Genomic DNA, 27,122 nt, shown 5'->3' with positions numbered 1-27,122 from the left:
AGCACTCTAGATACTTTTGCTTGGTCTTTGTCAATAATCTATCAGAAAGTGTCCCTCAGTCTACAAATTGTTCGGCTGAAGGCTGACTCAATTTCACAGACATAGCAAGCTGCTCTACAAGAAATGTTTTACCTTGCTTACAGAGCCTACGCTATCTGGCCAACCTACCGACTGAGTGGACAAAATATGTCTCAGGAGTCACATCTTTGTATTTGGAATCCCTTTAAATCGAAAAAAAACAAGCACTAACATTTGGAGCTCGCTACCAAACCACCTGAAAATGCAACCCGCTCTTCTGGCATTCATTGCTTAAAATCATCTCTTCAGCTTCTTCTTGAATAATGTCTGGACTTTCAGATGATTCTGTGTATGTATCTGAATTTCTGTCTCAGTTGTCCATTTTACGTCTTTCTGCTGGATTTATTGTGTGTGTTTTATATAAAGCAGACTAACACTGTTTTGGTGCAGATGCAATGCACAAAACTGTTCAGTTACATAAATAAACAGTGTTATTTTAATGTCCATAAATTAAAAACTCTTTAAACTGTGGACTAATGTGTGTCTGGGATCAAGAAGCGGATGATCGAGCTTCTTAATAAGGATAGATATCTATAGGACTGATCCTGCTTTTGAAATTGTGGGACTATTTCATCCAATCGTCAGCAACATAACTTCTCCACCCCAAAGGCAGGAAATGGAATTAAACTACTAGATAATACTGGAGCAGGCAAAGCTTATCCATGTCTGGATGAACCCTATCTGTGTGAGTGTATTGCCTGGAGTTAAACACAAATGAGTGCTATGAAAGTGGGAACCTGTAATTTGATGTCTGGTATGTTGGCAGCACATCTATAAATGAACAGTGCCCATACAATTTCCACCAACGAGGCTTGCATTTGTTAGTGTCCTTTGAGGCACAAGATCTGTCTGTGCCAAATGCACTCCATAGCATCTGTATCATGTTTTCATTTCCCTGTGTGCTGGAATGAATGTATGAATCTGGCAGGGCTTGTGAAATTTAGGTTGTTGATGACTATAGCTGATTGCTTCATGGATGTGCTTTGGGGATAACTTTTAAGCATTACATCAAAGTATGCAAGTATCACTTTCAGGCATTACATCAAATTATGCAAAGCATGCTGAGCCTTGCAGGTTGAGCTTCTCGGGTGAGTGAAACCCATGTGCACATGTGTGACCACTCACCCATCAGTCCGAATACCTCTTGGGGTGCTCTGAGGCCTGATCGTTAATAAAGATTTTTCAAAACATAATAGTGGAGGGAATCAAAGATGACATGGATGTTACAGCATTGCATTTTGTCCAGCCTACTTCCATTCAGATGAAGTCCTGTGGTTTGCAGCCATATAATGTGAGTTTTGGTGTGGGTGTGAACCGTGTGCATGGGGTATCTATGCAATGGGATTAAGGAATTAAGGTTGGTGTTCGAGTTGAGGATACCTATTGGCATGTGGAGTTATTGGGTATGGTGTGAAGGACTGTCAACTGGGATTTTGATAGTGAGGAATATTTAGGTGGGCTGCTCCGTTAGACTGTGCGGCTCAGGTTGGAGAGGTATTTTGATATGGTGGTAGTAATATTTAAACATGGGTTTGGTGGATTGTGTAGGACAAGTGTTGCTGAAGGTTATGTTGGAGGATTTTGAGCAGGATTGTGGTTTTGTATCCAGGTTTATGTTAAGAAGGCTGTGTACAGTGGCACTTTGGTATGGAAGGGTGTTTTGGGTGTCATGAGTACAGGGGGCAGGGGATTTTGTGAGACTGTGGTAGGAACTAGTGTCTTTTAGGTTGTTGTAGAATGTGGACAATGTGTTGATCAGATTGAGGTGGTTGGATGAAATGTGAACAGTAGTAGCTCTTCTCAAAGAGTTTGTAAGCTTTGGGGAGGGAATAACAATTTTCATGTGATAGGTCAATAATGGTCACTGACAGAGTATATTGCCTATCTTGCCTCTACACACAGATCAGCCATAGCCGGGTTTCCTCTGACGCTGCCTGTAATGCACAGTGTGGTGTTCTGAAAGTATCAGTGCATTGCTTCAGGTGCGGTTCATTTGCCTCTTGTTGAAGGTGGAGTGGGTGGACTACTTTCGATGTTTTCTTTAGTAGATAATTTTTGTGAAACAGTCATTTGTTGCTTATCTTTTAGCCATACTATGTACACATTGCACTTTCTCAAATCTAACAATGCCCAACAGAAAACTGTAAACTTTCCGCAGCAGCTAGTGTAGGATAATGACAGAGGAGCAGCTACTCCAGCTAAGTTTAACGAATGCTGTGTTGTAATAGAGGATTACATGCATGTGTTGCAATAGAGGATTGCTTTGGATAAAAAAAACTATTAAAATAAAAAAATTGTATAGCAGGAGCACCAAAACAATGCAAAGCGAGCAAATGCGAGTGACTTTTGTTCTAGGTTTTTGGGTATTTTATATTTTTATGGCAAATTCTATTCTTGCGACAGTCTTGGTCCTGAGAACACATTTAGCTCCGGAAAATAGAGCAAAAAACAAGCCAGTAATGCATAGGAGTCGGTCAATGCACATGGTGTACAGATCTACGACCAATGCACTGGTTCTAATGCCTGCATGTTGGCCTCGGCCTTTCATCCCGAAATTGTAAATATAGTCGGTCAATCGAGTAATACTAGAAAAAACTCCTGATATTTACAGCACTCCATATTTATTTTATTTATTTATTTATTTATGTATTTATTTATTTATTTTAAAGGTTTTATATAGTGCTGGCTAGACCCAGAGGTATCAGAGCGCTTTACATGAGCATCAGATCATAGTTACAGGTTACATCGTTACAAAGGTTACACAGTAATTAGAGCATGGCAACATAGTTACTTGTAAGATCGAGATAAACAATAAGCACAAATACGTAAGGGGAAAAGCAAGCAAGGGGAAAGATTCAGGGGAGGGGGAAGGAGCTGGGGAAGTAGACAGATAATGAAGGCGGGAAGAGGAGGGGAGGGTGAAGGACACCGCATGGAAAGAGGAGAGGAAGGGCGATTGGGACACAAACCGGTAGACGAGTCAAAGCAACGTCCAAAGTCCAGTAAGCTGTGATCCCAGGGGAAGTGGTATCACTTCCCTATCTCAGTTGCGGGAGGCTCCCTTTACGCAGTGGACTCTCTCAGAGGGGTCTCTGAGACTCCAAGGCCTACATACTGGATCCTTCCCCAAAAAGGGGAGAGGGAGTGCTTTGGCAAGGGGTGCCCTAACATACCTCAGCTGTGAGTGGCTCCCTTGGCGCAGTGGACTCTCTCAGCGGGTTCGCTGAGACTCCAGAGTATAAATATTGGATCTTTTCCCAACAAGGGGAGAAGGAGTGCTTAGTCAAAGGGCACAAAGGACAGGGGGCTAGGTAGACTAGTAAGAAAGGCGAGAGAATTCAGGGGATAGGGGATAGGAGCTAGGGAGGTAGACAAAGAGAGAAAGAGTACTTTATGGGAATAAATTAGATTAATGAGATATTATATAGCGCTGGCTAGACCCGAAGGAATCAGAGCGCTTTATATGAGGAACAATAATGTTGCAATTTACATCAGTTAAAAGTTACATAAGTATCAAGAAAAGCATTTAAAGAACATAGGGGACAGGGTGAATGGAGCAATGAAGGGTAAGGGGATAGGGTAAAGGGGTAGGAGGGAGATAGGACGTAGAGACAAGGGGAAAATCTGCCCACGGTCCAGCTGGGTAGGTGACGGCAGGGTGGGGGGTGGGTGGAGTCCACAACCCATCTCCTCTTTAGCTATATGGTAGCTCCACCGGGCATCAGTCAAATCGCTAGGTCTCCACAGTCTGGGGTAAGTTCCGCAGGTTCCAAGTCCTGATGTGTAGGCAGGTTAGGGGATAGGTTCAAGGTCTGGTCAATGTCCAATTGTTGTCCCAGGTAAGTAAAAACATGTAGGGGACCACTAAGGAAGCCATCCTTGGGGTCAGGCAGGGGACTGTACTGTACACTGGTACACTGGTGGCCATCCTAAGGTCAGGCATCTGGCAGTTAAAGTCAATATCCAGGACAGCGGCCGCCAGAGTATAACAAATCCAAGGTGCACACACCATCACATGCACATACATGCACAAGCACACACAAATGTGAGCAAACATTCTCATATGCGCACTGACGCACACACACAAGCCCATAGAACGAAAATATCCAAGAACACAAGCACACATAAAATCCTATGCTCTAATACAAAAACACCCAAATACATGCACACACAAACACCATCACATGCACAGACATGCACAAGCACACACAAATGCGCTCACACTCTCAAAAACGCAGATACGAACACACACACAAGCACACCTACAGAATGCACACATACAATCACATGCTTCAAAACAAAAATACCCAAGGATGTACACACAAATACATGAACACACACACCATCACACGCACAGACATGCACAAGCACACACAAATGTGCGCACACACTCTCATATGCAAACAGAGGGTGCATACAAGCAAGCATACAGAAACATCCACACGCACAAGCACACAGACAATCCCATGCTCTAATACAAAAACACTCAAATACACGCACACACCATCACACACACAGATATAAGCACACATACACAAACATCTGCGCGGACAAACACAAGCACACATAGAATCACATGCTCTAATACAAAAAACACCCAAATACATGTCCACACCATCACACTATCACACGCACAGACAAGCAGAAGCACACACAAATGAGAACATAGTCTTTCAAACACGCACAGGCGCACACACACACACGTGCGTCTGCACACACACCCTCATACACGCACAGACGCACACACAATAGCACTCCTGTGACACATTTCTCCAGGACTGCTGAACCGCAGCACCTCTCCACTTGGGCCGTTCCCAGCAGGGTATCACAGTCGCAGGCCTCTCAGCTCTTCCTGCTCTCAGCGGCTGCTGGGAAGCCCTGGAACCCTTTTGGTCAACACTCCGAAGGAGCTCAGTTGCGCAAGGCATCCCTGTGGCCTACCTTCACCTCCAGTGCTGTGCTGCCATCTTGTGAAGGGAGATCATCTTTCTTGCAACTTTGTTGTGGGTGTTACTGGGAGCAGTCAATACCATTGCAAGATGGCCGACTCTTTAGCTTAGAAAGCTTCTGCTTGGGTGCTGGAAGTCCTGTTTCCCTTTTTAGTTTCCTGCTTGGAACCTTCTTCTTATCTCGGGAGGGATTGGTCAGTCTTCTAAGTTATTTTAGTTTGCAGGGAGGGCTTAACTATAGGTTGTGGGAGCACAAAGTGGTTTCAAAATGACCTCCATGAATGCAGTCCGGATAAAAGATTTCCAGAGTGTGCTGGAAGTTCCAAGTGAAAACCCGAGTCCACAGAATGATCATCAAATATTGGTGTGTGAGCAGTGGACCTGGCCCAGAGGAGCTAAACAATCGAAATCGTTAGTAGGGTGTCCACCATATTAAGGTCAGGCAGGGATAAGTGTTGACAAACAAAGTGTCACCACCAGTGTCTGGATCCTCTCTCATCTTAAGGTCAGGTGCGGTACTCCGACCTATAAAATATTGATCCGTGTTGCTCTGGGATTCTCTCCCGTCTCCTAGCCTCCCGTGGGGGCTGCTGGAAACCCCAGTTGCGCTCTTACTCACCGCCTCTGGGCCCCCACGGTGCGTCGCAAAGAACCTCCGGTGTTTCCCTCGCCACCGGAACCGTTTTCTAGAGGATATCCTGCTGCGTTTTCAGTCCCTGTTCGTTAAGGCTCTCCCCGCTCCCATTGAGGGCACAGTGCGCCTCCAGTCACTGCTGATTCTTTGCGGGCCACACCGGAGGCAGGCCGCAACTCTCTATCACCGATGGGGCTGTCTGCTGTATCCTTCGCCTTGCGTTGCCAGTAGCTAAGTACAACCTCTTATTTTACATGTTTACTTGATCTTGCATTCCCCATGAGTGAGCTATTTTATAATGTTATTGTTTATCTATATTTTTTTCTGTGTATACTTTGAGGCTTGACCCATGCCAGGTGTTTATGAGGGGCTTTGATTGAGCACGCAGGCGCTAAGGCTAAAGCCAAACAAAGTGCCTGTCAGTGGGTTGGCCTCTCTGACTGCAGAGCACACAGAACAATATGCGTGTATTCCATTTGCAACTGAAATTCTGAGGAAATGTGTGTGAAGGTGGTACACTGATGTCAAAATATTTGCAAGGCAAAAGTAAGAGAAATTAAAGTGCTTATATTTGAGGGAGTGCAGTGCATGTTGGGGGCGGTGAAGTGACAGATGTGGGGAAGGGCATTCGGGGAAGAGTGAAAAGAGGATGCTGAAGAGGAAAGAGAGGGGGTTGAAGATGTGCAGATTGACAAGACATGCAGAGAAAGAGAGGATATATATCTAACATAAAGCCCACATAATTAAAGGCCAAAACTCCTTCCACAGGCCTCAATGCTATTTAATTCACAGACTCTCTAATTCCAGAATTTCAGAATTTAAACATTTTCAATGTTAATTATTCATAAGAAATCATTGTTGTTACTCATTTATCTTAAACAGCTAACACCCAGTGACAAAGGCAATCATACTGACATGCTTTAGGCGTATGTCAGTTGATGTGCCATTTGTCTGGATAAAATTACATCTCAGAGAGAAACCAAAATATTGGTTTGATGGCACACTATGGCAAACACTGAAATGTATTTGGAATGTTCCTTTATAGGAAGCACCCACTTTTTTCATCTCACCTAAAGACCTGTCTGCACATATTTCAATATGACTGGTTACAGCCAGCATCTATGGGTGCTTCTCGAAGTCTGGTTAGAGCATATTTTTTCAAAGGAATGCTGCATTCAGTGCAAGCGGTACAAAAGGGGGTGGTGATGGACGGAGCATCTGAATCAATCAAATACTCACACCCAGTCAAAAGATCTGGGTTTAATCCATCACCGTTCTTTAGCCCACTCTGCCACCCCAGTTCAAACATGGCTATATGCAAATCAGTCTGACCTTGTGCCTCATGGGAACAGTCCAGCCCGAACTGCCAAGCCATGTCTTCCCTGGACCGGAAACAAGCTTCCGAGGACCAGTTTCTGGCATTCCAGCTGTCTTCAGTCCGGCTTGCTTGAATCCAGTGGCAAAGTGAGCCAGGGACTCACGTCTGAGCATACCCTGCCACACTTATGGCGGCCAAAAGTGGTACAAAAGGAGGTGGTGATGGACGGAGCATCTGAATCAATCAAACACTCACACCCAGTCAAAAGATCTGTGTTTAATCCATCAGCGTTCTTTAGCCCACTCTGCCACCCCAGTTCAAACATGGCTATATGCAAATCAGTCTGACCCTGTGCCTCATGGGAACAGTCCAGCCCGAACTGCTAAGCCATGTCTTCCCTGGACCAGAAACAAGCTTCCGAGGACCGGTTTCTGGCATTCCAGCTGCCTTCAGCCCGGCTTGCCTGAATCCAGTGGCAAAGTGAGCAAGGGACTCACGTCTGAGCATACCCTGCCACATTTATGGCGGCCAAAAGCGGTACAAAAGGGGGTGGTGATGGAAGCTTGTTTCCGGTCCAGGGGAGACATGGCTTGGCAGTTCGGGCTGTTCTGTTCCCATGAGGCACAGGGTCAGACTGATTTGCATATAGCCATGTCTGAACTGGGGTGGCAGAGTGGTCTAAAGAACGGTGATGGATTAAACCCAGATCTTTTGACTGGGTGTGAGTGTTTGATTGATTCAGATGCTCCGTCTATCATCACCCCCTTTTGTACCGCATTCAATGCAAGACACTGGGCAAGCATACATTTTAAAGGGTTAAAGTTGTCATGCAGAACAATTTACATATTACAGTAATTGTTGAACAAATTAATGCAAGAAGATACGGGGACGTTTTTAATGTGTTTAATATTTCAAGACTATACGTTCCCACTGCCTAATAAGCCTTGCTTTATCGCTGCATTCATTTACTTCAAAATGCACCATTTGCCAATCTTTTTCTCAGGAGAGGGACTCTCCCTAGACCCCAGATTTGTCCATTGACCTTGTTCACATCTCTAACTAGTGTTTTCTATTGGAAAAGGGTAGAGCCAAAGCAGTCTTGCTTAGTACCCTAGCCCTCTTCAGAAGTCAGACTTGCTTGGCAACCCAGAAATTCTGTGAAATAATGTATGAGTTTTCTGTTATGAATGCCTAGAAGAACTGAATTTTTAGTCCATTTATCACAGAAATAGTGCTGTAAATCTCACCAAAAGAATGCCAATTTTTAAAAATTTCTTCACAAGGGGAGAAACCCCCTTATTGCCATCAGGCTTGCTCGCTGCGCTCGCTCGCATGCGTTGATTCGTTCAGCATACGCCCCACCAGTTTCAAATTCCACCAGCTCCCCTGCCTTAAAGTTTTTCAACTAGATGTGTGGCTGAGAGGCAGTAACACCTACCAACTGCCTTGCTCACCAAAAGGAATTATAGTTTGTTCTGGTACTGGGTTCGCAGCCAGAGGCCCAAAAAATATCTTGGGTCAGTTCGCCTGTCTGGGTATTTTTAACAGGCATGCTTGACAGGCATGATTACAACGAGGGGATGACATTTTTGTGCAAAATATTTTATATTTATTATTTGAACAGAAAAGGAAATATAAACCTTTGTTTAACATAAATGTCACTTTTCTAGCTCAGTGCGGATGGCACTGTGCATGCTCAAAAACTCTGCTAGAGAAACTTTCATTTGAGATGGGCAGTTTTAGAGTGTCAGAGGTGTTGCAGAGTGTGCAATATAAAGGAACTGCTCTCTACCTAAACACTGGAAACTACCTAAGAATCCCTAATTCCTTTTTTGCATAATGTATGCATCATTCTAAGCCTGAAAGTGTATTGCTTTAACTTCTTTTGGGTGCTTGCTGTGTCTCAACAAATGTATATCTCTCTGATGAGCTCTAATGCAAGAGAAACATATGCCAGGAACAGCGTTTATTCATTCCAGATTGGCTTGCATGGTATTGTACCAGTCCAAAGCTGTAATGCTGTGCCTGGAGTGGTAAAAGGCTTTTGTCATTTATCAGCTTGGCATGGATTGCACTAGCTAATTATATGCTTAAATACTTGCATAAAAAATAAAGAAAAAAAGACTTGGTCACTTTTCTAGATCAGCGTGGATGGCACTATGCTAATTCTATGCTTAAAAACTCTCCTAGAAATAAGATATTTGAGGTGCCTAGTTGTAGACTGTTGGTGTATTGTGAAGTGCTCCATACAAAGGAGCTAGTCTCCACCTAAGACTTGAGAAAAGCATCATGAGGAAAGATTCCAAATGGAATGGTTAGAGCGTGAGTTACGGGTTCTTAACCCTTTTGTTGCGCCCGTCGGCCAACTGCTTTCGCAAGCACTACCTCCGTAGTGCTGCTGCGCACATCCGTTGGCCGACGATGCCCCGCCCACTCTTTAGAACGCCCGCGGCGGAATTGCCGCCGCGGTTAAGTGTTAAGTAACTATTACTGGTGAACATCAGTGTTTGAGATTAAGATGTTATGTTTTTACAAACATTTTCCCCTAACTATAACGTCACTTTAACCTTTGTTTTTTTCAGAGAATTTGTACGTTTTTCTTATTTATATAAAATAAGATATTATTAGCATACATAACTATAGCATCACTTTACCTTTGTTTTTTTCAGTGAATTGTTTTTTGTCACGATTTTATTACCATATGTAACTATGCTTACCTTCGCAAGAGTGACATGGCTGACATTTTGCGTTTTGGGACTCCTCTCCCCCCCTCTCCCTGGGTTCTGCTACATGGATCACACCAAACCCTTGCAGGAAGGACCTGTGGTGGATGAACTTTTTAGGGGGAATATTTCATCAAACTGCAAAATCGTCGATCCCCGAACTAAAACACACTATAGGGGTCTGTGAGGGACCCCTAATAAGCAATAAAATGCACAGAACTGTTTTCCCCTATGTGGGAGGATTCGCAAATTCGTCGCGACACTCAGCACTGCCTCCAGTGTAACTTTGCAGTGGATTCAAGATTTCTGCTGAAAAATTAAAAAAAAATATATATACACTCAAAGTCACTCAGAAAGTCATACACCCACTCAGATCTACTCACAGACCCACTCAGACACTTATGCACCCACTATCACATCCACGCACAGACCTCAGGCACTTGCACACCCACTCACAGATCCACTCAGACACTCATGCACCCACTTACAGGCCTACAAAGGTACGCACCCACTGACAGATCCACACACACAGATACCCACACTCGCACTCACACACCCCCTCAGTCACTCAGGCACTCAGGCACCCCCCTAACAGACCCACTGAGACATTACTGTACCCACTCACAGATCTACACAGGCACTCATACATGCATTCACAGACCCACACATTCACTCCCACCCACTCAGAGACTTACACATGCACTAATACACCCAGTCCCACACCTACTCAAATACTTATGCACCCATTCACAGACCCACTCGGACACTTACACATCTACTCACAGACCCATTCAGACACTCATGCACCCACTCATAGACACACTCATGCACTCACACACACCCACACCTAGTCACAAACCAACTCAGACACATACACACACTCACAGACCCACTCAGATCCACCTTACAATACAGCGTTTCGGTTATATGCAATTTTAACACAAATTATTTAAGATTAACTAATATGAATATAGAACTACACCATTTAATATGATTATAGAACTACACCATTCATTTAATCATTGAAATTAATACATCCAGATGGATAATTAACATGTTTGTTCTTTGTTACAACAATGCAGAGTATTCATGTTTATCATTCTCACTACTCTTATCTCAGTGGCGGTGCGTCCATTGGGGGCGTTGGGGCGTTGCCCCACTAGCCATGGACGACTGCACTGCCATGAATAATGACTTTAAAAAAATAAATCAGACTTTTTAAAATGAAATTTGAGCCGAGCGCACTGCGCGCTACCTGCTTTGGGAAAAGCCCGGCCGAATCTGGCATCCATAAGGAAGTGGGCCGAGGGGGGCGGGGCTGCAGCAGAGTGACAGGCAGGCAGGTCACACAGACAGGCAGCGAGGTGCTGACTGCGCATTGTGAATCCCGGAGTAGTCAATTTTTTGACTGACCCGCGCAAGCGTACAGTAGACCTTCCCTCCCCTCACCCTCCCTCCTTAGCACTCAGATACATAGGGGGACCCGGGGCCTCGGTCTCATGTAGGGCAGATAGTGTCCTGCTCGTAATCCAATCCTGGCGCAGTGGCGCTGTTCACGTGGCGCCAGGATTGGCTGCTGCAGCAGGATGGTGCAGCGCGTGGGTGTTGGCTGCTCTGAAGAGAGTAAGTGTGAAACTGAAAGTCATATAGCTGAGAGGGTCTGTAGTGGCGCCAACGGACCCGCGGCCTGCTCAGGAGTCGGACCTCAGGTAGGATTGTTTAAATATATATTTTATGTGGCGGGGTCTGGCCCAGTAGTAAGCCATGTGGCTATTGTTGTGCAATTGTGATGCAATGCTCGTCTTGTCTGTGCGTAGGCGAGACTCGCCGATCTGTTGAATGAACCGTGTCTGAGTCTGGCTACAGTTCTGCTTACTCATATTTCAGTTTTTTTTTGCAATCAAATACTTATTCACTCGTTCCGTACTGTAAATCATCTGACTCGTGCGTTTCTTTACCTATACTCCAGTATACTGATTCCCCCTAGGTCCAAAGTAAGTCTGGCCTGGCTGTTATCCTGAATCCCTGCAAGCATCATGCATTGCTCCGGGACCACATTCATTGAAATCATGTATGGAGACGAGACAGTTTTGCATAGGGTGCCGGGCGATGCATTATTAATCTTAGAGTCGGAGATCTGAGTTCAGAGAGATGTGAGGAGCAACTACAACGAGTACAGGTGGAAAGGTCAGCGCTGCGGTAATGAGTGGGACTGGGAGTGAATATTAATAATGAACTAGGCTGACATCCTTGACCCTGAGTGATATTCAGGAATTTCTGGTCATCATGTAACTGTGTACAGTCTTCTTGTTATGGCTGTCTTGACAGTGCGGTCGGGTTAAGTCAGAGCTGAAGACTTACGATTCCTAGCAGCCCATCCACATACTGCCAGTTCTTTCGTACACCGGAGCACTAGCGATATGTTCAGGCCGTCATCACAAACACAGCACTGATGGCTTCTCTCAAACTGTGCAGCTTAGCACTGTCATGCCTTGATCATACCTGTTGCTGTCCCCATATCCACCAACATCCGATGAGTGAGAAACTGCTTTTTAATAGGCTTCTCCGCTTATATCTACTTAAATTGAAGCACTTTCTGAAAGGTGTTGGTATATTAGAATGTCAACTGATTGTATGGGAGACACTGACACATGTAGCTCCATTTGAAAGTTATTTCGACTCATAGGTCAATATTTTATTGGGCTCGATAATCCTTTTTTAGGCGCCAACAGGTGCTTGCTTTTGAATCGGGATTTACAAGTAAAGTGAAAGTACAATTTTTTTTTCTAAAACAGAAATGTATCAAAATAATGCCTGGTGAAAACTGTACAATGAAACGCCACACCAATGCATGAAAACCTCTGTTGAGCTCTATGGGTTGTGATATTGAAGCTATACCTTCAGAGTTGGTACTCGTTTCTTTAAACTTTGCTGGTAGCATAATAAATGTGTAGTTGTGCGAGAGACCCAATATTTCTGTGTTGCATGTTTTCAGGAAATTAGAAGGAATGAAATGACTTCCCCTCACAAAGGTGTTGTCAGCATTGACTCTGGCACTTAGCACGCGAGCCCTCAATCGCATGGAAACCACGCTAACATCACCACATTGTCTGTAACCAACAGCGCGCCATCGCGCACTATTTGAGGAAGATTCCTTATAGACCAGCAATAAGCTATGTTTTCATTCGCACAGTCTTCCTTTGCAATATTCTATGTGTGCACCCCGAAATTTGAATGCCTGAGGTGTCATGAACAAACATGGTAATGGAATGAGAAAAGAGACTTGACAGGGTATAATTAAATTAGTAATTTGTAACTTTTGTAGTCTCTTTTGGACGGCTCAGCTTAGTATCTAGATATAAATTGAAATAAATGCATTCTTGCTGCATGGTAGTTTGGTCTGGGGGCCCATAGTCTGGTGCAGTTTCTATGTCTGGGTCTGTACTCAAAAATGCATTGTATCTCAAAGTCTGTTAAGAAGCTCTGTGGTTATACTGAATACGCAGCTATGCATGTTATGACATCTCTTTATTAATTTAATAACTGCACTTTCACAATTGCTTTCTTTGACCTCCCTGGTTTATCAAATTTGCTTGAAAATGCAACATTTGTCCACTCTTTTGTCAAAAATTTCTTGGGGGGTTATCCCACCAAAACCCCTTGGGTTGTTCCCGCTCGCTTGCTACAGTGCAGTATGAGAATGATTTTACGCCCCACTGCTTTCAAATGTCACCAGCCGCCACTGTCTTATCTCCAATTTGCAGCCGCTGCTTATGCCCAACCTCCAACATAGCGTGCCGCGACCAGCCCTCCTCCATTGTGTATCGGTACATGAGCATCACAGCAGACAGGAGTGTGCCATCCGACATCTTCCAGATCCAAGCGACCAGTGTGCATCCAGGGGCTTACAACTCTTTCAAGATCCGTGCCGGAAATGAGCAAGGAGACTTCTACATACGGGTGAGGATGTTAGCACAGGCTAAAAGATGAGGGAAGGAAGCTGAATACTACCAGGGAGAAAACTAACACTGAAGTACAGCAATGATGCATTTAACACAAACTAAACACAACTATCAGAGGGTAAGGAAATAATATAAAGGTATTAGGTGTTTGAAAAGAGGTAAGGGATGATGTAGTTTTAAACCAAGGTGAAATGGTAAATTTGCCTAATCTTCACACACATTAAGACACACACATCCCAGAGTTGACTAGTACCAAGTAACAAAAATTTGTAGATTGAAATCCTTGAACCTTGTAGTGGATTATGCTGGAGGCGTATGCTTCAGGATTCCACCTGGGAGGGATGGAGCGAACTCTGAGCTGTAAGGACGGGCGGGGTATTTAAATCCGTAATGTGATACCTGCATCCTTACGAACACCCAAGGCGCTGAAGAAGGCATAATATCGCCGAAATGCATCCGCCGACACGGGTGTCCTGAATAAAGCTGGTTCTACTCCCCTACTGAGGCTTCGTCTTTCTTTTCGGAGGAAAGGATTTGGACACATATATATATATATATATATATATATATATATATATGAAAAAAACAAAGTGCCCGAGGCATTAAGAGGCACACGACAGTTCTCCGCCTCGCCAGGCTGCCAGATTGGTTTGAACGTGCCTTTCCGCTTCTCTTCATTCACTCTGCCCGACGCGTATCAGGGAAAACCACCCCCTTCCTCATGGGCTGCAGTAAAAATCACTCGTGGTGCATCATTAGTATTACTTGACCTTTTATTTTAACAAGCCTCCAGAGGGGCGTGTGCTAAGTGCACCGCTCGCAATGATTAATGGGACTTGTGGTCCATCAATGTTGTAGATTACATTTTCTTTACCTTCAAGTGAGGTCGAGTGTTCTTACATAATTATGCTAATTGTCCATTGCCTTCAGTAGGCTGAGTTGCAGTTCGGAACGTTATTTGTAAGAGGAGTTCTGTGCTCAAGGAGTCCCAAACAGTTCAAATCTCTGAGCCTCGTGGTGCTGCCAAGTACAGTCCAATGTCAGTCCACGATGGTGCACTCTCCACGGCCGAGCTGCCGTGCAAGAAATGAAAAAAACAAAGTGCCCGAGGCATTAAGAGGCACACGACAGTTCTCCGCCTCTCCAGGCTGCCAGATTGGTTTGAACGTGCCTATCCGCTTCTCTTAATTCACTCTGCCCGACGCGTTTCAGGGAAAACCACCCCCTTCCTCATGGGCTGCAGTAAAAATCACTTGTGGTGCATCATTAGTATTACTTGACCTTTTATTTTAACAAGCCTCCAGAGGGGCGTGTGCTAAGTGCACCGCTCGCAATGATTAATGGGACTTGTGGTCCATCAATGATGCAGATTACATTTTCTTTACCTTCAAGTGAGGTCGAGTGTTCTTACATAATGATGCTAATTGTCCATTGCCTTCAGTAGGCTGAGTTTTATATATATATATAATCAAGGCCTGTTTAGGCCAAAACGCGTCATGGCGGATTGTTGGCAATAAACTCACAGCGGCAGCAGCTAACTAGGGTCTGTGTCCATCCTTTCCACTGCATGGAACGAAACGAGCGGATTGACGATATATATATATATATATATATATATATATATATATATATATATATATAAGTTGAAGAGGCTTTTTTTAAGCATAATCCCCACCACTATTACCACCACCAAACATTTCGACCAAGAAATGGTCTTTGTCACAGTTAAGTGAGTCCTTTGTTGTTTTCACCATGTATAATGTTCTTTCATGCCCAATTAGATTGCATTATGGGACTTGTATTTCCAAAGTAGTCACAGTTCTTTATATTTACTTTCCGGATAAGGATTACATGTTGTTTTCTCCATTTATGTGCTGGCACTGAGTCAAGTCATTATTATAATACACAAAACAATATCAAGAGCAGAAACTCTAATTGTCAAAGCAAAAAACGTAACCGAAGATAAAATAAGACTAATCCTTACGTACAACAAGGAACGTTTTAAAATTTAAAAAAATCATACAGAAATATTGGAATAGTATTTCTTCTATGTTTTAATGCCCGCATCGTCTTGAATCTGAAATGCACCTCTAAATATATGTGGAACTCACCTAAGGTCATGTGACCAAGATCTCGGTTGAGATCATTTCTTGGTCGAAGCGTTTGTTGGTGGTAATGGGTGGGGATTATGCTTAAATAAAGCCTCTTAAACTTATACGACTTCTGGAGTGCAGTGTATTCCTTGATGAAGCAATTAAATGCGAGGTATATATATATATCCAACAGAGAGTTGCCGGACACTTGATTAGTAATCCAACAGAGAGTTGCCTGTCAATGAGGAGCCCACTCAGGTAAGTTTCAGTTGCCACTCTTTTAATGGAACAGAAGGAACACAAGCGGCCAAAGTACCTCGACATGCTCATGGTACTGCCCAAAGGGTTTCATGAATCACCACTTCCTCAAGGGCTGTGGGCATGAGAAGTGAGTTAAACACAGCAGTTTAGAACATCACTCGTTTTAAATTAAAAGCCCTCGCCCATATGGGCGGGCCCACCCCAGTGGCCTTATGGATCTTGTAGTGTAGTCCTTATTCCTACAGTGAGTCGCCGTGCAAAAAAACACCCCAATGTTCTCTTTAACACCCAAGTGGTTCGTGCCAGACAGCCTCAGTCGCTTGAGACACTTGATATATCTTTCCATTCGGCATACCTGACCTTGACGCTGATACGTAATGTTACGCGGCAGCAGGGCTACAGCGGGGTTTCACTCGCAGCTCAGGCTGCGCTGCTAGTAATCCAACAGAGTTGCCTGTCAATGAGGAGCCCACTCAGGTAAGTTTCAGTCACCACTCTTTTAATGGAACACAAGCGGCCAAAGTGCCTTGACATGCTCATGATACTGCCAAACGCGTTTCGTGAATCACCACTTCCTTAGGGGCTGTGGGCAAGAGAAGGGAGTTAAACACAGCCGTTTAGAACATCACTCGTTTTAAATTACAAGCCCTCGCCATTATGGGCGTGGCCAACCCAGTGGCCTTATGGATCTTATAGTGTAGTCCTTATTCCTGCAGTGAGTCACCGTGCAAAAAAAAACCCTACAGCGCCAAACTGCGTTGTGGCATACAGTGCAAGTCTGCTAACTGCGAGAATGCAATAGACAAGACAAACAGCAGGATGTCATTGCAACCCACTGGGGAATTTACTTTGCATTAATTGACAGCAAGTGCACGCAACTCACTGAAGTAAGATTTAAGGCACTACAGCAACCATCAGGCCACGCAGGTGGCCACGCCCAACAGGGCGGGGACTTTAATATTCAACGGGTGCCTTATAAAACTTCCGTGACACTCAGCTGCTATTTGCCTGCAGCCCATGATGAACTACAGACAGTATGAAAAGCGTCGGCAGCAACTGATTATGTGAGGCTGTTCAGCTGTTTAAACACTGTGTTTCCTGCAATAAAGTGAAAGCCTAAAGAAACCGATTTGTTAGTGGCTCCCTTAACAGGCAACTTGCGTTGGATGTGTAAGCGGCCCTGCCTGAGCCACGAGGGGTGCCCTGCCATGCCTGGGTGTGGTCTGGCTACAGCGCCAAACTGCGGTGTGGCATACAGTGCAAGTCTGCTAATTGCCGGAATGCAATAGACAAGATAAACAGCAGGATGTGTCATTGCAACCCACTGAGGAACTTACTTTGCATTAATTGACAGCAAGTGCATGGCAACTCACTGAAGTAAGATGTAAGGCACTACAGCAACCATCAGGCCACGCAGGTGGCCACGCCCAACAGGGCGGGGACTTTAATATTCAACTGATGCCTTATAAAACTGACTTGACACTCAGCTGCTGTTTGCTTGCAGCCCATGATGAAGTACGGACAGTACGAAACGCGTCGGCAGCAACTGATTATGTGAGGCTGTTCAGCTGTTTGAACACTGTGTTTCCTGCAATAAAGAGAAAGCCTCAAGAAACTGACTTGTTGGTGGCACCCTTAACAAAAGGCAACTTGCGTTGGATATATATATATATATGGATATGCATATCCTCACCATGGGAATCCCACCCCTACACTGGAGCTGGATACCGTAGACGGCACATGCCTGGGAAGCGGTGGCGTCGTGGGACCTGGCAACTGTTCGGTATTTCGGATCACATCGGACACAGAAACTGGAATATTAAAAGCATGAAGAAGCCCCTACAAGCCCCGGTCTCCTTGATGCAAATGGATACTAATATCCGAAATTGTACTCTTTTTCGAGCAGACAAAGGTACTGTAAAGGAGTGCGGGCTAAACTCAGGCTGGCGAACATGCTTGTACTTATTTTGTGTTTAAAAGGGCAGTAATGCGTGACATTTGTGTTTTTGTAAAGAAAGAAATGTGATGCCCTCATTAGCAGTTTACGGACTTATTGGGAAATCCAGTCCGGTTGTTAAACAAGCCACACTGAGGCATGATGGGACTTTGTGGAGTAATTGAACTTAGAGCAGAATTCCGGGAAGCACATCGAGTGGACTAATGTACAAGTGTTAGCGTGTCTAACAGATTTACACTGATGTGACTTTATGTTATTATTATCAACGGATGCATGCGTAAGGACTATCAAATTGTAATTCTCCCACATGCCTATGTTTGCCCAACCACTGCAATTGTGAGTGCATCTTTGATTTTTAGTGTTGTAAAAGCTTTAAAAAAGAAGCATCAATATGGCGCATTTTAGGTTGAGAAAGGCAGCGTGTCTGCCGAAACGCGTCCCTCTTGTACCGGTTTTACTTTCAGTGTCTGATGTGACTGACACAATAAACAGGTGAAACCCCACGTTGACGAGTGCCGGCTCCTTTATCAGAAAAGGTTTTGGAGATATATATATATATATATATATATATATAGAGAGAGAGAGTCACAAATTGCTCCATTTTACCGGGGCCCTCAGCTCTGCAGGGCGAGCTCTTGAGACAGGAACGGAGAATCCTGTTGTCACACAACACCAAAGAAATAGAGCCCACAGCTGCGATATCCTCTCAAACTGACGCTTTATTGGGTCTGTGCACAGCAGTTTCAACTTGTAATCCTGACGCGTTTCGGCGCGCATGCGCCTTATTCACAGGTAAGTAGATTCGAGTCCAAGTGGTCAGGTAGTCTGAAGATAAGACCACATTTCCCAGAATGCACCATTATTCAAATTAGGTGAAATTGAAAGTCCTCAGTAATTTCGATGCATTCGGGTACATTTAAAAGCATAATGCTGTTTGCTGCCACGCACAAAAAATTACTTGCTTGGGATGGAAAGTCGCAGTCTGCCAGAAGGAGAATAACCTCCTTCGTCTCCCTTTCTCTCAAACTGCACCCAATCAACGCGGAAGTCCATTAAGTTGGTGTAGTTGATGAGCGAGCCATGCCCCTCCATATAAACAGTCACAAATTGCTCCATTTTACCGGGGCCCTCAGCTCTGCAGGGCGAGCTCTTGAGACAGGAACGGAGAATCCTGTTGTCACACAACACCAAAGAAATAGAGCCCACAGCTGCGATATTCTCTCAAACTGACGCTTTATTGGGTCTGTGCACAGCAGTTTCAACTTGTAATCCTGACGCGTTTCGGCGCGCATGCGCCTTATTCACAGGTATATAGGTTTTGGAGACATATATGTATATATATATATATATATATATATATATATACTGCATTTATTAAGAACTTTATTTTGCAGTCAAATGCATGTATTGTCCCAATGACGTTTTTCCATGTTGCAAAACCAAGATATTCTTACCGCCGAAACGCGCCAGGGTGCATCACAAGCTGCTGTAACCAGCGCCAGTTTGTCTGGACCTGGGCTGTGGCACGTTTTCTCTTTGCAGTGAATCATGGGAATCCCTGTCTCCCACCAGCCACGGCCGCCCTGCAGGGTTGGAGGTCCCCGACGACAGAGGAGTTTTTGGAATGTTTGATGAGGGGGGCATGACCCGCTCACCCCCGTGTATGCCTTTGGAGTTACCAGCGATTCATTCACTGGAGTTGAGAAAGGTCCGCGTGGCACTGGTGTCCCGTTGCGGCGGCCTTTGTAATTTATTTGGTACATGTTCCCAATTAAATGATAAAGTCTGCAGCAACGGGAAACCAGGGCCGCGCGCTGCCCTGTTTGTAGTGCAAGCGGGCAACACACACTGCCACCTGCTGCGCACGCGCACACCACCACCATCGAACATAGGCCCCTGACGGCGTGACGCTCCTACAGTTACAGTTACGCTCCTTGTGCTCGAGCTGTTCGCGCCAACAATATGTGGACTTGGCCACCCTGCTCAATATAGCAGCACTTTTGATCCGACCGCAAGTGCGCTAGCCCCGACCAGCGGTCACGGAGTGAGCAGGCCTGTCTATCTTCACGGCTGCAAGGTGGGTGACTGCGCTGATGAGGTGGGTGACTGACTGCGCTGATCACGCGGGCCTGCTCATTCCTCCGGAGCCAGGCGGGGTCCCCCAATGAGTAAAGCTAGCACATAAAAAACGGGGTCTCACTTCAGCTGCTGCTTACTTGGATCCGGAGGGGGTGATTGGATGGTGCTCTGGGGCTGCCCCCTGCTGACCTCCCCCACTGGATGAAATACTTGGGGACTTCACTGGTAGTGGCGGGGGCCGGCCATTTAAGCCCTCATTTTATTTTCACCCGGAAGTGCTGTGTGAAGAGAGCGCGCCGTGTGATCTGCTACAGGTGAGTTGTCCGTGTGGGAGTGTTGGAGACCGGGGAAGTTACTGTGCGAGGAGGGTGTGTTCCCCCTCTTCTCATGGAAAACAGAGGGGGGGGGGCTTATTTACAAGCACCTTGCGTCACTATGCCACTTTTTAAAGTAATGCATCTTTCTCCACCACCCTCCCCCGGAGGATTTCAGGCCTGTGAAAAATGAAACTAAGCCGCATTACTATAAATGCGATGGCTGTTCTGGTGTGGCGTCGCCATCACTTTCCTCTGCCTCCCTCTCTCACACAGGATTCCTCTTTAACTCCCTTCCACCACCCCTTCGCATGCCCCATCTTTATCTTTCATCTCTACATGCATTGCGGTATCTGATTTTAACTAAAAGAGGCCACTTTTAACCAGGTCCCCAGCCTCTGACCCCAGCAGGGTCTCATCCATATGAAGTGGATATTAGGAGCTGTGTGTGATGTTATCTTACAGCGGATTTGATGTAATGTGATGTTTTTTTGGCACGTGTTTATCACTTATTTGTTAACTTCGGTCTATGGTATTAGCTTGTCTGCAGTTGTGGGTTTGCCACGTGGCAGGGGTATTGTTGGTGGGGTTCCATGCATGTGCTCTCATCCAGTGGGCAAATGTGGTGTAAGTGTAATATTTCTTTTGGATGGGATCCAGGCATTGAGGTGGAGGTGTGGGTATAGGGGTCCAATTGTCAGTGTTTCGTTAATTTTTTAGGTGGCTTTGATACATTTCTGGTGCTTTCATAACTCTTTAAAATAATCTTTTCTCGTTGTTTAAATGTCAAGCATAACGATGCACAACACTGTTTTTCAGTGTTTACTTTTCATGTTTTTTATTGGATGTGCAGCACCAAACACACATGTATGGGAGAAACAAAAGGAGCTGGAGCAGAGGGTGAGCTGGGGGTGTAGGGGAATCATCATACAAGTGTCAGGGTGAATGGACTAATCTGGAAAGGGTCAAATCCTTCTTGAAACCCTTCAAACTTATCTCAGTATTATGTTGTGCAAAAAGAGCTTGTGCAGCTTTAATTAAATAGGTGAGTAGAGCGCTTCCCATGGAAACTGTGAGCTGCAGATTTCACTAAGTCTGGTCCCTCTGAGAGAGGTCATAAAGTCCAGTGCCTGCTGGGGTGGTCTGTAGATAACAAGCAGGTACTTTGTTCTAATGCTAGTAAGGTCGCTTGGTTGGTTTATATACCCGCTGAACATGCATAATATGGGGGTAGTCTGGTTGAAATCACATTACAAAAATGCTTTACCTTTCAAAAATGTATACATTAAGGTACATGAAAATGCAACATCTCATCCGCAATCACATGATGACAGAGGCTACCACCACTATTTTCAGCACAGGAAGTTAGAGAAGCAAACTTTTAAAATGTGAAGGACACTGGGAACCCGCAGGTTTAGAGAGTCATCAGGTCTCAATCACTGCCAGGGCATCAGGTCTTACAGTGGGGGTAGTGCCCGATGGTGCCATCGTACTGCACCCCCAGGTGTTCCAAGCAGACCCCTGAATCACTGTAACAAAACAGCTGTAGTGAACAAGCCAATATTCACAATCCTTTCTATTTCATTATTTAAAACATTGGGCTGCAATGAATCACTTTAAAACTTATTTTTCCAAGTTTAGTACTTTAAACCCGAGCAGGAAAATGTGGATGAAAGTAAAAGGGACACTCATCCCAAGTAATGAACACAGGGATGTTGACACAGAATGATCGGCAGTGAACACACCCTCTGAGTGCAAAAAAAAGGGGACACTAGAGAAGTGTGGGTGTAAGAGATGGAGGCACAAGAGAGGCGATAGACAGAAGTCACAGGTACCTCTGAGGACCCCTTGTTATACTCTGCTGTGACACCACAAACAGACCTGGGGTCACGCCGCCTTCAGAAGCATATAGGAAACTCGAATATACACTGCACTTAAAAAAAAAGCCTTCTGCTGTGAAACCACGGCTATTAAGAGTCAAGTTCTCACACTCAGTGGCGTAGCTAGGGGGGTGCTGCCAGGGGAATTGTGGTCAAACCCAGTGTGGTGGACCGGTCTGCAGACATTGCATAGGTCATGGACGGGGCAGATAGGAGACAAGGGTCCTGCACAAGCTGTGATATTATGAGTGAGATGTCACAAACCGGGTAGGTAGAACTGATGTAAGTTTTGGGTTTCCTTCTGCTTTTCCTTCATCAGCGCAGCTAGGTGGGGGTGGTCCGCCCTAGGCAGCACTGTTTTGGGGACGGGGGCTGTCTAGCCCTGGGCCCTGTCATGTATGTGCATGTAACTTGATTGATCGAGGAAACTATTAGCGGCGATACTACGTGTCTCTCAGACCTCTTTTAGGTGCTCACTGTCCTTTTTCCCCAGCACCCCCGAGGGGGCGGCAATCTGAAGGATAGCCCCGGGAGCCACAAGCTCTAGCTACGCCTCTGGAGACAAGTGAGGCACACACCTCTACTTGCCAGGTACCCCACTTTGCGCATATTTCGAATTTTGTTGTGGAAACAGCAAGGAATCTTTGTGCACAAGTTCGTTTCAAGATCGAACATAACATGATGCCTGTGTAAGAATATCTTGTCAAAGTGTTTTGCAGCATGGAAAAACTTCATTGGGACAATACATACATTTGACTGTAAAATAAAGTGTATAATGGGAAATGCAGTGTGCCAATACACAGGCATGTGACACTATCAGCATTTAAAGGACCTGAGACTTGGCAAATGTGATTATGAACTTACCTGTGAACAAGGCATACCGCCGAAACGCGTCAGGGTGAATTACAAGCTGCTGTAACCTGCAGCTGTTCTTAATAAATGCAGTTTTGTCCGGACCTGGGCTGTGGCACATTTTCTCTTTGCATTGAATTACGGGAATCTCTGTCTCCCGCCAGCCACGGCCGCCCTGCAGGGTTGGAGGCCCCTGACGACAGAGGAGTTTTTGGAATATATATATATATATATCTCCAACGTAACACCCAACGCCCCAAAGCATGGAACATGCACTCAGAAGTTGGAGAAATAGATCCTATTTATTTAAACGAGCCTTCCATCTCCCGAAGACACAGCAAGACACGCTTCGGCTGAGAAATAGCCTTTTTCAATCCGTAAAGCGCCATTTTGATTGCTTCTTTGTACTCCATGTATCATAAACATGGAAGATGGATTATTACATGCACAGTAACACTGATAATATATGCCCACACAATCATGGACATTACGTATAAAATTAAGCAGTATTAACTTGTCTATAAATGAATGACTAATTAAAGAAAATAAATACAAAACATGTAAACAATTTCAAAAGCAGTGTCATATAAATTTCCCAGACTTACGGTTACTTAATGTATTCTATTGCTACCATACTGATCTGAAGCAGTGCCCAACGAAACTGCAAGACACAGCCTACTAGGTAAATTTAGTCTGCTCAATTTAGTCCATATAACTTATTATAACATTATTGACTGCAGCTATTGTTCACCTCATGATATACGAGACAAATGGTTTTAAACGCAGTATGCCACTTGCAATTACGGATATCTCGGCCCCTTTCCAAGAGCTACAATGTATCTTTACTGTCACCGGTAGCTTATACATTTTTCGGCGTATTATTGATTCAATGTTTCTCTCAGCACTCATGCTCATCCCCAATTACTGGGAGTGTGAACAAAGTGTTGCTGCACAAATAAACGGCACTTAGCAATCACTAGAATTTCACCTTCCAAACACGCAATTCAAAATTAGTTCTGTACATCATTAATCACCTTACAATTTCGGACTGCAAAACTGCAGAGCTGTGTGATTGTGTGTGTGTATGTATGTATGTATGTATGTATATATATATACTAGCAGCCCGCCCTGGCTTTGCCCGGGGCAGAAGGGGGCTGGGGGCAGCATTTTAAGCCTCTGTGCACCCCCCCCCCCGACATTGCCCAGACCGCATCCCTCCCGCCTCCCGCCTCACGCCTCCCGCCTCGCTGCCGCCCGCCCCAACATTGGCCATACCGCCTCGCGCCACGAGCCTCCCTCCTCCCGCCTCCTGCCTGCCTTTGCCTTACCTGAGCCGCCCGCTCCGGACTTCACCTCCACTCCTCGCCGCACGTCACCGCTCCTCCACGCATATCGTCATTACGTCTAGGTCGCGGTCAGCGCTACGTCGCGGCCGGCACTTGTTTTAGGAGACTACTTTGTTTACAAATTTAAATTTTTTAATTTACGTTTTTTTTTAATTTAATGTCGCCTATGTCCATCTACACACCCTGAGGATTGTATTGGGTGTGTGGATTGGCGCTGTGGTTCCCGTGTTTACCTTGCCAAAAGGTTTCTGTTCTCTCTTTATACTAGTAGTATAGATATATTCACTGAAAAAAACATAGGTTTCACACCAGTTATAGTTAGCTGGTCATTTTACTCATACAAAACCTATGAAATTCCCCTGTTATAGTTAGTTCAGCTAATTATAACTCGCGCGCCCGCAATGCACTGCTGTTAATGTCACATATTACATCACTCATGACATGGTCAGTGACATCACTCATGACATCACTCATGACATCTCAAATGACATCCCTGATGGGTAAATCGCGAGGTGCGCGCACGGTGCTAGCACCCCGCGATATTTCAATTTTTTTTTCCGCCTTGGAGGTCCCTATGGGACCCCCTGAACAGGCCTAGGGGGTCAGTGTGCTTCTACCCTGCCCCCGTTTTGAGTTCTACACGTTTGTTTTTCTGCTTTCTTGTGCCTCAGTAGACTGATGGCTGCCATCAATTTCTGTTTTGGAGTGTTGACAGACAGTGGCAGTCAATCAGCATGAAGCTCGTGCACGGCAAGGTGCGCGCACGGTGCGCGCTTATAGATATATCATTGATTTCAACTTTAAATGGTGTAAATCCCTCCAGTAGTTGCTGAGAAAATTAAACAAAAGCGTGATCTGCGTACCAGACCCTACCATTTTCCCAAATTTGGTGTAATTCCGTTCAGCGGTTCGGGCTGTAGCCGTGTCTAATCGTCCTATGGAAATTAACATGGGGAAAACACTTTTTGGGACCCCCCTTTTTTCTCGGCCCCTGCTTGACGAATCTTCCCGAGACTTTCAGGGAAGGAGCGGAGCGAAGCGGGCCATCTTCTTTGAGAAATTCGCGGGGATTCATCAACCGGTGCCAAAGTTATTCCCAATAGAATGTTGCGGATTTCCTATAGAAACTAGGTCCTAACTGTAACTACCTACTGGCGACCGCCAGTAGGTAATATATATATATATATATATATATATATATATATATATATATATATATATATATATATATATAGCCTCAAGGCCAATAAGACCTGTCTCTATTCCAAAAACTCCAACCTCGATACCAAAGACTCCAAGGCCTGAATCAGAGACACCTAAACCCCTACAGAAAATAAACTAAGAATTCAACTAACGAAGTAGTGTGCGGCGTTTTTCTCTTTTGAGAAGTTATTGCTGAAAGTAATTACCGCGAGGGTGTCCTGAACCTTGCCGCCGGCACCAGCTACAGATGCTCCTCTCATCTTGAGACATTTGCTCGTTGATCTATATATATATATATATATATATATATAGCCTCAAGGCCAATAAGACCTGTCTCTATTCCAAAAACTCCAACCTCGATACCAAAGACTCCAAGGCCTGAATCAGAGACACCTAAACCCTCTAACAAGCCTACCAAGCCAAAACCACCTTCGGCATCGGCACCAATAAATTTGCCACGGGACTCTGTAAGGCCTCCTACAGCAAAAAACACAAAGCAACCCCTATCGGCACCGAATAAATCGACGCCAAAGAAGGTTGCAGAGGAATAAGAACTGTTTAGACCAGATCCTAAACAAAAGAGAGTCCATATCAACCCAAAAACTGAACATGTGGAAGCTATTCCTTACAAGAAGAGACCAGCAGACACACCACTTCTACCTGTGGTTCCTGCCAAAAAGAAAGATTGTGCAACTTCTCCAATGCACCCTTCCTCTCCTTCACCTTCTTCCTCTCCTATCCCTCATTACATTTCACCTGCAGTTTCTCCTGTTCAATCTCCTACATCATCACACCACACCGATGAGGAGTATGATCTAGGTCACAGATACAGCTAAGTCTATGGGTGCATTACAATCCGCACAGACTAGAAGTTCTTTTCGCCGCTCCTTTTATAGAGGAGGCTCTAAGTAAACTGGTGCAGATACCACATCATCTTTAAAAACGCACACACAGACCTCCTCCAACAAAGGCTACTTTAGAGGAGGATACAGAGGCAATAATAATAAGGGAAGAGGTAGAGGTAACAACAACAACCGCTCCTCTTCCACTCCCAAACAGTGACTTCCCTCTGCCTCCCCGACAGCATTCCACTCCTGTGGGGGGCAGATAATCACAGTTCCTACCTGTCTGGAATTTCATCACAACAGACAGGTGAGTGAGACAAATTATCCAAATTATCCAACATGGCTACTGCCTAGAACTCACAGCAACCCCCCCAAACATACCACGCAGGCAGCGTCCAATGTCTACAGACCATATGGCTCTGCTTCAACAGGAAGTTCTAGCACTTCTACAAAAGGATGCTATTCAATTAGTTCCTTTAGAACAACAGGGAACAGGAGTCTACTCCCTGTACTTTGTAATCCCCAAGAAGGACGGGACACTGCAGTCAATTCTCAAACCTCAGGCCCCTCAACCATTACATACAATCAGATCATTTTCACATGATCACTTTACAACAAGTACTCCAAC

At 44.9% G+C, this 27,122-nt stretch overlaps 1 protein-coding gene across 1 annotated transcript in view; it reads left to right on the top strand.

Moving 5' to 3' along the window:
• The window catches only part of EFEMP2 (EGF-like fibulin extracellular matrix protein 2), a 139,375-nt gene that overhangs the window by 87,292 nt on the left and 24,961 nt on the right, over positions 1 to 27,122 (top strand). Inside the window, exon 10 of the mRNA XM_086938072.1 lies at positions 13,467 to 13,662. Coding sequence (XP_086794198.1) covers positions 13,467 to 13,662 — 196 coding nt within the window. The remainder of the gene's footprint in view (positions 1 to 13,466; positions 13,663 to 27,122) is intronic.

This window comes from Lissotriton vulgaris, chromosome 9 (assembly GCF_964263255.1).
Source record: "Lissotriton vulgaris chromosome 9, aLisVul1.2, whole genome shotgun sequence".
NCBI lineage: Eukaryota > Metazoa > Chordata > Amphibia > Caudata > Salamandridae > Lissotriton > Lissotriton vulgaris.
The sequence above is the reverse complement of the archived record's forward strand: the minus strand, read 5'-3'. Positions and strand labels throughout refer to the sequence as shown.